This window comes from Rhipicephalus microplus, chromosome X (assembly GCF_043290135.1).
Source record: "Rhipicephalus microplus isolate Deutch F79 chromosome X, USDA_Rmic, whole genome shotgun sequence".
Taxonomy (NCBI): domain Eukaryota; kingdom Metazoa; phylum Arthropoda; class Arachnida; order Ixodida; family Ixodidae; genus Rhipicephalus; species Rhipicephalus microplus.
In genome coordinates this window covers 160,183,057-160,194,179 of record NC_134710.1, presented here as the reverse complement: position 1 = coordinate 160,194,179, position 11,123 = coordinate 160,183,057, and the positions used below count along the sequence as shown (strand labels likewise).

The window sequence follows — 11,123 nt, the reverse complement described above, 5'->3', positions numbered from 1 at the left end:
AGTTTTTCTAACACAATCTGTCCTCCATCTTTCAGCAGATCTGATGTTACCTGATCCTCACCAGCAGCTTTGCCTCTTTGCATGCTCTCCAAAGCTTTTCTGACTTCTTCTATCATTACTGGTGGGGTGTGGGGAAGCCAATCAATGAGCTAGCACTGAGAGGGAAAGTACAGTAATTCAGAGTGTCGCTGCAGAACAGGTACTCGGCTCTTAGTGAGGAAACCAACCTTAGCGTAGATACAATGAATGATAATCTGACGAGTATCATTACGCAGTGTGCAGTGGAAGTTGGAGGCAGAGTAGTTAGACAGGACACTGGCAAGCTTTCCCAGGAAACGAAGAACCTAATTAAGAAGCGTCAAATCATGAAAGTGTCAAGTACAACAGACAAAATAGAACTGGCAGAGCTTTCGAAGTTGATTAATAGACGTAAGGTATGCGATGTAAGAAGGTATAACATGGAGAGAATTGAACACGTTCTGAAAAACGGCAGTGAAGAGGAAACTTGGGAAGAGGAAACTTGGAAAAAAGCAGTGAAGAGGAAACTTGGGATAGGCAAAAGTCGGATGTATACACTAAGGGACAAAGAAGGCAAAATAACTACCAATATGAATAGGATAGTTAAAATAGTGGAGGAGTTTTACAGAGATCTGTACAGTAGCCGAGACAACCACGACCTTAATACTATATCATTGTATATGTTATTATAACTTTGGTACGCTAAGTATTAATAACCAAAGTGGATATCTAGGCACGTTGGTAGTCGATTTATAAGAACGCCAAAAATTACCGTTCCTAAATAAAAGCAGGGGAGTTTTAAAAGATGCGTAACAAATGCATTAGGATGCCGTCTGTCGCGCTGATGGGAAAAGAATTCAATTTTTTTGTGTGTTCATTATGCTGCCTTATGACGTTTCGATATATATATATATATATATATATATATATATATATATATATATATATATATATATATGTGTGTGTGTGTGTGTGTGTGTGTGTGTGTGTGTGTGTGTGTGTGTGTGTGTGTGTGTGTGTGTAAAGGCACTCCTGGCAAAGCCATCGATGCCAACCTCTAGTCTATTGATAACCAATAAATAGCTAATCAATAATTAATCAATAACCAATTTTAGAGCATTTCTACGTGCTTAGCATGGCCCAAAAACATTGCTAATACGTATGGTGATACCCATTCGACAACCAGTCGGTAGTCAGTCAATAGGCATCCAATGATCGATCAATAACTAATACATCCCATAAGAGCCTGGGATAGGCAATTAGCATGGCCCAAATATAGGACCAAATCCTAATATAATATTGTGTAAGGTTTTACGTCTCCGAACAACAATATGATTATTACAGATGCCGTGGTGGAGTTGGTGTTCTTTTACAGGCACCGACATGGCACAGTACATGGGAGGGCCAAATCTGTGGGGTTAGCTAAATAAACAACCGCGCAATAACCAATACAGTATGGACATTTTTAATGAGCTTAGTCTAACCCAAAAAAGTGCGTGACAGATACGTTGTGAGAACGCATCAATAGTCACTGAATAATTGATCAATAACTTACATTTTAAAACGTGCCTGGTCGCTTTTACCTTAGACATGTATCCGAAGAAATGGGAAAGAGAAGTGGGGCATAGGGAAACGAAAAGGGCAACTCCACTAGCACCGTTGCTTCGTTTGATCCCTGCTGATCTCGAAAAGCGATGTGAGGGTTCTCACAAGTCAACGCAAACAACATTTTTCGTGAAAAAAATGAAGGTGGTGACCAAAGGACTTCTTGAGACGCAGAGCGAATGCGGTGACGTCATGCTCGTTATGCCGCGTCATCTAGAACAGCAGCACTGCTGAAGCGTGGCCTCCTCGATTAGTTCCGGCAACGCCACGCCATGAGTTAGTCGCGGAAACCATGGTTGAAGATATGAAAAACGCTTGCTCACATAGTACTCGAAACATAGAACACATTTCTAGCTCCGCTTACGAAGTCAATTGAGGGGAAGGTGAAGGTGCATCCATTTAGTTTCGTCGTCGTTTTGCGGCCAAGCTGATCATGTCTCGTCAGAACGCCATTGTTTAAAACGCGAAATCTATGCAGTCCCCAGCACTGCCATATTTGAACTGTCTCTAGACGCTGCATCCACACGTGACTAGAGTGTAAGCGACGCTCAGCTAAACCAAAGGCTAAACACGCCAAGTGAGCGGCCGAATATTATGCGTCAAAGTGACGAATGGCTCCAGGCCATAGGAACCGAATGTGAGGTATGTTTTCACAGCCGCACTTTCAGTGCGTTCGCGGAGATGGAGAAAGACAAAGGGCCGAATTCACAAAGCTTTCTCTTTGGCTACGCATTTTCTTAGCCAAAAGTTCTCTTATCTGGAGGGATTACTATAGCGCGGGTATGAATTTAACTTATTCGGCACTTAAGAGGGCAAGGAGGACACACGATAGCCGATGAAACGACAAGGAAAGAAAGAAGTGTGTGCCGATAATATCAAGGTAGCACGCAAAGCGTCTAGCATCGAGAGTATACGATGATAGCCAATGATTTGCTGCATCTAAGTTTCAGTTTCGCGAGCGTCTGCTACAGCGCTTACGGGATGCCGCGTACGTTGTAATAGACGTTTTGGTGGGCTGTGCAAAGCCAAGCACTCGCCTTTATTTAACGACTGTAGCTAAAAAAATAATTGCTCGATGGCCTTAAGCCACCGAGCAATCCATGCATTATCTCGCCAAGTACAAGTAAACAACACTCCAGACCACATAAATGAAACCACACATAAATCGATGCATGCAATGTTTGAAAATGTGCCTCGAATGTCTTCCCCTATTTAACGCGACCAGTTACCTTACATTTCATTGAAGCTGCGCTGCTACTTAACTAATTCGGTGCGATCTAGCATGGTATAGTGGTGAACGTAAGGGTGTTTTGTACCTATAGTCAAAGGTAGCCTTTGTTACAATATTCTTATTACAAGACACATGAGCGACTTTGGTGCCTGCAGACGAATTGTGCGGAAATAGATAACAGCAGTAATCAAATGAAATTGTGAGCGCAATTTTGCTGGTTCCATGCACCGCAGCGTTTTTATAAAGCCGGAATGCGAGAACGTGCATACGCTTACGCTTAGGTATATGTCTACGTAAAATGAGGGAGACTCGTCGGGAGGTGTCTCAGTGCTAATGCTTTTCACAAAACACGGTGCAAATATTTCGCCCAGCGTTGTTTGAGTGCGCAAACGAAGCAAGGGACGTGTATACGAGTCTTGAGGTCGAGAGACGTTATCACACGTGCGAAAAGGATGAAAAGAGAGAGAGAGAGACTCTCGTTTCGGCTTCGCGAAAGCTTGAAATTGATAGATAATAAAGACAATTTTCTGGCCCAGCAGACGTCAGGGAATGTCTCCGCAAAGCAGGGTCAGATGCTCGGAGAGCATAAAAAAGTGGAGTACGCGTTATATGGGAGTGACAGCCACTCAGAAAGCGAGATGATGTGTGACTGTCCTTAGGTGTGAGAATCAATGCTAATTAAGAGAGTTGAGTTAATGAGCCAAAACTTTGCTAAATAACGATAATGGAAGCAAACTGAGCATTCATCTAGTGAAAGTGACACTAGTGACAGTGAACTCATAATAGTTGATTAGCGTTGTCACAGGCCGATATATATTTGTATTTTCTTATCTATATTTGGCAAACTATGAGAAGGTAGCGTACGTTAGAGCCCGCTATCCCAACGTAATGACAGTAATGTACAAGAATAAATAGCGCACGGTTATACAGTCACACGTGGCGGTTTCTATCTTCTAGTAACCTTGGGAAAACGCATTCTAACTATTTTTTCTATTTTTGACAAAGTTTCACGGGACGTTTTTGCATTTGGCTTCATTCGAAGGAATGACGATATATCAGCAATAGGGCGAACACAAGTACTGCTGCAGTGGACGAGCGGTTACAGCGCTCAACTACAATCTAGGAGGTACTTGGTTCGATTCGCAGAATCACTGAGCACTTTTTTTTTTCAAGAGGTTGCCCGGCCTGACATTATGCGTGGTGGCGGGTACTAGTTTTTTGAGAAGTAGGCTTTCGCACTTGCTTCTTTCACTCCCCTTTTGACCCAAAAGCGCTGTACTGTGCTCCTTCAAAAATTAAACAATTGAGGGTTCATAATTTTCTCCTCCATCCTCTCTTATCGCAAAAGTGTCCAGTGCTGAAATACCAATATCATACCTGGTATATTACTTTTCACGTCTTTGGATATTCGACCAGCAATCAGTCTTCACGGTGTTTTGAAGAAAATCTACACATGCAGTGAGCTAACTGCTTGCAGCCAAGTTGACTGCCTTTGTAGGGACACGCTTTCGTGCTAATTTGGTGGGCATCATCACATGCAGCAAGATCAAAAAGTACGGACAGTTAGAGCTGACGCAAACAGAGTGATTAGTTTGTGTCTTCTCTCCCGCTATTTGTCATGCTGCACGCTTCAGTGAAATGTCGCTGTCAATGGTTAAAATGAACTATAGCAGGTAATCGAGTTCTGCTGAGAGGGTCCCCTATTGTCCAGAATGGAACAGAACAATGGAAATTTGATTTGTGTGATAAAGAGATACCCTGCTTTTGGTTACTAGAATGAATTTCTAAACTGAAGTTTATTTTTTATTAACAACAGTTCCAGTGCAGATGAAAGGTGCATGGACAAAATTCGTGTATACAGCTTGACTAGGTTTGTGACCTTAATTGTAATTGCGAACCGGTATCACAGTATGCATAAATATCACACACATATACAACCACGGGTGATAGCTTGCTTATTCTGATTAAAATTGAAAGGTTGAAATCGACATATTCAACCAACGCAATGTGTACGAGATATGCCATGTAGAGTAGCTATGCTCGAAACTAATCTTCGCAGGTTCGTTTCATTTTACCCAATTTCTTGCCCATGACTGTAGGTTGGGAAATGAAACTTCTTCGAACACACATATTCTGTGTAAGGTTACATTTATTTTTATGCAGTACAAAACAAATTGAAATGTATAATGGCTCAAAAGAGAAATAACTAGAAACAAATTCAGCCAAATCATTACCAAACTTACTCACCAATGATAAACGGATTCTCATTTAAAAGATACATACATACATACATACATACATACATACATACATACATACATACATACATACATACATACATACATACATACATACACACATACATACATACATACATACATACATACATACATACATACATATACGCACACACACATATACATATGTACACCCATACATACATACATACACACACTCATGTGTAAATATTAAAATGAATGGCTATAAAACAACAATTCTAATACACTCATTTTGAATATACTACAGAAAGTAACTTACGAGAGATATCCACCGGCACTGTTATGTCTGAACACGGTGTTTTTCGAATTATCTCGCAAAAGCTTGATGCATAGTTTTCTGCTGCTGCCCAGTGACAAGCAGTTTTTATAAAAAACACAAGAATAAAGCCCTTGACAATGTCATGCTAAAGAAGAGGGCTTTGCATCAATATTTTGTACATGTCTGCAATATCACTCTGTTTATTTACATAGCTTGGCTCATTCACAACCCACTAACAAAGCATTTTAGGACACTTGGGCTGAAAGTTGGCACAGCACGAGTAAATTCTAGACAAAACATGAATAATACAATTATAAGCTACTAAGCTCCTTGGTGCAAACAGTGTTTATATTGACAGCTATAGGTGCCATTTCGTTTCCCCAAAACACTTCTCAAAAGTAGAATCAACTTTATTTAGCTAAAAATTTCTATTCTGGCGCGTCGTGGTGGCTCAACGGTGGAAGCGACTTTTTCGGCCAAGAAAACAAAGACCAATTATTTTTCCAGTTCGTGAATTCACCCCATGCTAACATTGAGGCAGCTGGTAAGAGTGCTTTTGGAGAGAGGAAACCACCCCATTCCCACCAGTTGTGGCCTTGGGTAGCTACTTCACTTGGACAAAAATGATGAAAAACACTCCTCAAGAAGACTTCAAAGTTTGCACATCAACACAGTTCCCATACAGCTGTCTATTAGTCTGCTTGAAAAATATTGAGTTTACTGGTGGGCAAAGACTGTACACTATGTGAGGTGATGCTCCAGTGCACTGCATGTATGTCTTGCTGCTGGCCTCAACTGCGATGTTGCTCAGCACATATGTGTAAAATAACAACTAATACTATGCCACTGCAAAGTAATTATGTGTCATTTGCATGAAACAGGGACCACAATAAAAGAACATAACAACATTTGCCTTCACAAAGTTCAAAAAATGTAAATAAATTTCCACAGAGTTTTCACAGTTCATCTGAGGATAGTAATATTGATTGTAAACACATTCTTACTTCCACTAACAAACTATTTTAAGATGCCAGATTCAATATTAGAGTATACCAGCACTTTTGTAGGGCTAAACAATTGTACAGGCACCTAGAAAAACACAAGTGAATGCATAGTATAGCTACATCTAAAAATAAGTACTTTTATTTCTAGTCTGAGTAGAGCTGCATAGATGATAAGTCACTTGCATTACATTATGAACAAACCTATCCGAGCAAGGTATACATTTAAAAAGTTACACTTACACAGTAGATAAGTAGACTGTTGAAGGACGGACAGGCAGTGGGATAATACCCAAGCACTAAAATCTTCTGTTAAGATATACTAGGAGTAGTGATGATCTACTTCCTTCCAAATAAAATAATCCACATAGATTCACTTCCCAGAGCTTATACACTCATGGCATCATTGGTGCTATACAAATGAGTGTACACTGAAGGATTACATCGACTAAGTACATGATTACTGCATCCATGGCTTTACTTCTTGTACTACAAAGAATGCAGACACAGTTACCATTGGCGACCATGGATGCTGTGATTTCTGGCATGTAAATGTAGAGGCACGCAGGCACTTAACACACATGTTAAAAACTTCAGCTCAAAAATATTTGCCCACTAACACTACAGCAGCCTTTAAATTAGTGTCATAGTTTGGTATCTTCCATGCAAAATTTAAATAATTTTGAATGCAAGCAATTGAACTGCTGAATAATGCACTGCTAACAAGTTAAGCAGCAGCTGCTCCTGACATCACAATGTGCTCTTTCTGCTGTTGTAAACTTTGAGCAGGAGAACAGTCACTGGCAGTCCCTTTATACTTGTTGGTCTTCTGTGCTCTGTTCTTGATACACTGTACATGACCGTGGAGCACCAAACCCCTTGTTACAGCTGGAACTTAGAAAAATACAGATCATTGTTACAACCATGCTACATGCAAGAGTGTATAGTTGTCAATTATGTGCTCATATTTACAGATATTGTTGTATTTTCAGAAGCCAATGACAAGCCTCAACACACACACACACAAACAGTGAAGACTGAAAATATATTTAATATGATACAAGAGCAAAACTACAATGTTATAGATGAAGGCATGAAACTTCTGCCAGACATAAAAAGCCAATAAAGTTTCTTCTATTTTGACTTTTACACTAGGTGCGAGAAGCAGACCACAAATAAGTTCACTAAGAAATACAAGTTAGACTGCATTACAACGCAACAGCCAATGTTCCTAACTTTAAGGCTGTCTAACATAGCCAGCTCACCGTACTGCGTATAGGAGCAAATGGGCAGTCTAGAAGACACAAAGAACTTGTGGATTATGAGTGTGCTTGTTGCTGACATCTATTAATCTAAATGAAGAAAACCTTTCAAAAATGCACTTCATCAGGGGAAATAATCATACGCAACAAACACAACGGGCTCCTACAGGTGCCACCAACACTCACCATTATTGTTGATACCAGTGTCTTGCCGGATGGATATGCTGCGTCCTGCACAGAACACCAAAGGAGCGCTCCATGACTTGGATTGCATGTGTGCTAGCTGCATCGCTCTGCTGCTGAAATAGGCTAGCCACAGACAGAGAAATGAGAAGCCATGGCTTTGAAACACACTGAACGTCACCTTTAGAGATCAACAATGCATACTTAGGTCAGGTACAATTTGTAGAAAAATATATATCAATATGCAATCGTGGTGAACATGTTCGGCTGAAACATAAGCAACAGCACAGAGAGAGAAAAAGCTACATTAGGTAAAAGATGCAGTTACTGGCCCTATGTCATCTGAAGCTTCTTCAATAGGTCTTTCTCCTTACAAGTTGTGAACAGCCAGGCAATTTTCACCCACTTGCTATTTTCTTCCAAAGCACTTGATCCACAGAGGGAGTCACAAGCTCGAGAGCTCAATAAGGAATCAAAGTATTTGTGCTCGTTTCAAAGCACAAGCTTTTGAGCCTCAGATTATTGGAGTTTCATTCATAAGCTCCAGGCTTTCAGCTTTCAACATTCTCAATTATCTTGCAATTTATTTCTATAAATGTTGAATAAGAATTATGTGTAAGAATATTACAGGTATCCACTGAAAGCAACCATGCTTGGGTTTTCAATTTGTGCACAGTAAGTGGTGTTCACGTAATCGTTTGTATTAAAGAAAAACTAACCTTGCAGCCAGCCGTTAGGCAGTTTCGTGCGCTCGAAGCTCCCAAGCAGATCGCAGTCCTTCCAGATGAGGCTGCCATGCATGCTTCCACGCCCCATCCGCTGAATGATAACAGTCCCAGCAGTGACATAGGCTTGCATAGTTAGGGAGAACGCGTCCTTCCTATTTTTGTACAGGTGCTCCAAGTAATGATGAGGATTGATGTGCCAGAATGTTCAACCGATGAATCACAGGACCTTAACAAACCAATCTCTGCGATCTGTGAAGAGCCAAAAACGAGATATTTAAAAACAATCATTAAAGCACTCACTTCTAATACTTATTTGAGGAAGCTATCACTTCGTTAATGTGACCAAAATCTGCTATAATCACTTTGAAATAAACTGAAGCCTCATGTAAAATTTACGTACCGCAATATATATGTCCTAATGAAGTATAGTACTAGCACAGTGGTAATCGTCTATAGAACTAATTTTCCAAAATAACATAAATTTTTTTAAGTGCAACCTGGCTTCTGAAAAATAAATTCACATTAACTTTCCAACTATCAAACGTGGTCAATCGATAGGCCCAACCTCATAATCAAACAAGAGCTCACTTGTATCAAATCACAAAAAAAACTTTTTATGTATTTGCTCCATAATATATGTATGTATATAACAGTAGTAGTATATTTTTCATGCTTCAACTTACCATAGAGAAACATTACATCTGATGGGCTTAAAAACTTGCCCACGTTATAGAACTGCGTGAATTATAGTACTGGTGAAATTTAGTTCTGCAAGGTGAACTCACCGATGGCAGCATTTAGTAGCCGTCGGTGTCATGAGGAACCAAGTACGGCCAACAGGCAAAGGGCATCTGCAGACTGGAAGCTGCCAATGACAGCAATGAAGGGCTGGCCAGGCGTGCACGTCCATTGATAAAGTGTAAGAACTGGCCATGACCGGCTGTTGTCAAGGCTCTAGTGCCGTGAAAAACGATGGCCAAACGAATTCGGAAACCTGTAGTTAGGCGATATTGGCCTTCAACTTCATCCAAAGCAAGGCACCGGTGAAATCTTTGCTTTTTCTGGGGGCCGAAGAGAAGCTGGACGTTCACGGGCTCTCGCTGCCACATAGAACTCTCAAGTTGTTACCGAAGAACAGTCTAGGCGCGCTTCCAAAGTAACACGATCCACAACAGAATGTAACATCTCGCAGTTTTGGTTGATCAAATCACAGCGCTAGGACTATGGTTATCACAAAAAGGAGAAGTGACGACTTAATAAACAAAAGCGCCAAGCTGCCCCACCACAACTTCGCCGGGCAAAACAGTTATCAACACTGTCTTTCAATTTTCGGTCACACGAGCACAGCTTGTTCACAAGTCTTGGAACGTCAACACAGCACCACCGAACAGTACATTGCTCTCAAGTAAATAGAAGCGTACGGGCTAACTAGTGGCGAAGCAAGAACCGAGCGCGTAGTTCATACGTTTCCGTACGTACTTGGGGTCACTCAAGTAACGTGTCAAAACGCTGTCAATCCGAAATGTCGCACAGCACCCAACTGAGAGACTGGAAAGTCAAGCGAACGAACTGTTACCGGCACACAAACACACATTGCAGGCTTCTCGAGTGCTAGTTGCCGTCGATACATCGACGCCGATCCCCGCTTGATAACCACACTGACGCACAGGCTTCGCTGCGCTTCACCGTACACCATTGCACTGCCACAGCTTTCCGCACTGCTCACACGCACTGAAAGAGCTGCTGTAATCACAACACATCCGGTCAAACGCTGAAGTAACTCGTGCGAGAAGCATTTGCTGAAAGTCGCACCGACCGATATGCTGTTTACGACGCCATGTTGTTTTCGACAACAGCACCGCACGTAAGAGAGCTCTTAGAAAGTACTTGCACTATTTTCACGGCGTGAAAAAAATTTCTCTTATGTGCGAGGGGGGTGATATGACGAACAGGACAGGCGTGCCAGATGAAAGAAGTGTTTTGGCAACGTCACGGAGTGAGCTGATGTAGAGGGTATTGCTTCACAACCAATAACAAGCTGTGCCTGTCGGCCAAGCCGTCGTCTGCTCGCGTTTGTCGTCTGCTTCGATCAGAGCATGCGACAGGGGATTCGCCTTCGCAACGCTATTATTCTCAGGTCAAGTGGTCACTACGTCGCACAAAATACATGTCAGTGGCTCGCTCTACCTTTGAATGATGTTCGTGCACCAAGTTAAATGACTGGTAATTGACGCAGGGATATTCAGCCAAGGTTTGCTCCAGAATCGTGAAGGTTTGCATATTTTCGGTGTCATACAAAGTTACTAGGGTCATTTCATTCCGATTGCTTGCCATAATATCACGGTCCATATCGGTGTCTGAACAGTGAAGGTGAAGATGCATGATTTGTTTGTAGTTCTATGCGTAATCACGCGCACCCCTAATACGCTTTGGTTTACAAAGTACGCTTTGTTCCACATCGTCCCAAAGTGTATCGACAGCTGTATTTCAGAGATCGCAACCATTGGACAGTTAGAGCCGATGAAAGTACACTAGAGCACAAACTTTAGGAACCACT

At 41.5% G+C, this 11,123-nt stretch overlaps 1 protein-coding gene across 2 annotated transcripts; it reads right to left on the bottom strand.

Moving 5' to 3' along the window:
• Positions 1-4,985: 4,985 nt before the first annotated feature.
• LOC142775846 (uncharacterized) lies at positions 4,986-10,436 on the bottom strand. Of its 2 annotated transcripts, none has more exons than XM_075878077.1 (4): positions 9,352-10,436; positions 8,558-8,815; positions 7,842-7,964; positions 4,986-7,287 (listed from the first exon to the last, which is right to left on the bottom strand). In XM_075878077.1, exons 2-4 carry the CDS (start codon positions 8,694-8,696, stop codon positions 7,121-7,123), a joined length of 429 nt encoding a protein of 142 aa, XP_075734192.1. In that variant the 5' UTR covers positions 8,697-8,815; positions 9,352-10,436; the 3' UTR covers positions 4,986-7,120. The 2 variants fall into 2 exon arrangements, with proteins under 2 accessions (XP_075734192.1, XP_075734193.1); XM_075878078.1 differs by having other exon boundaries at positions 7,842-7,886.
• Between the last annotated feature and the right edge of the window lie 687 nt (positions 10,437-11,123).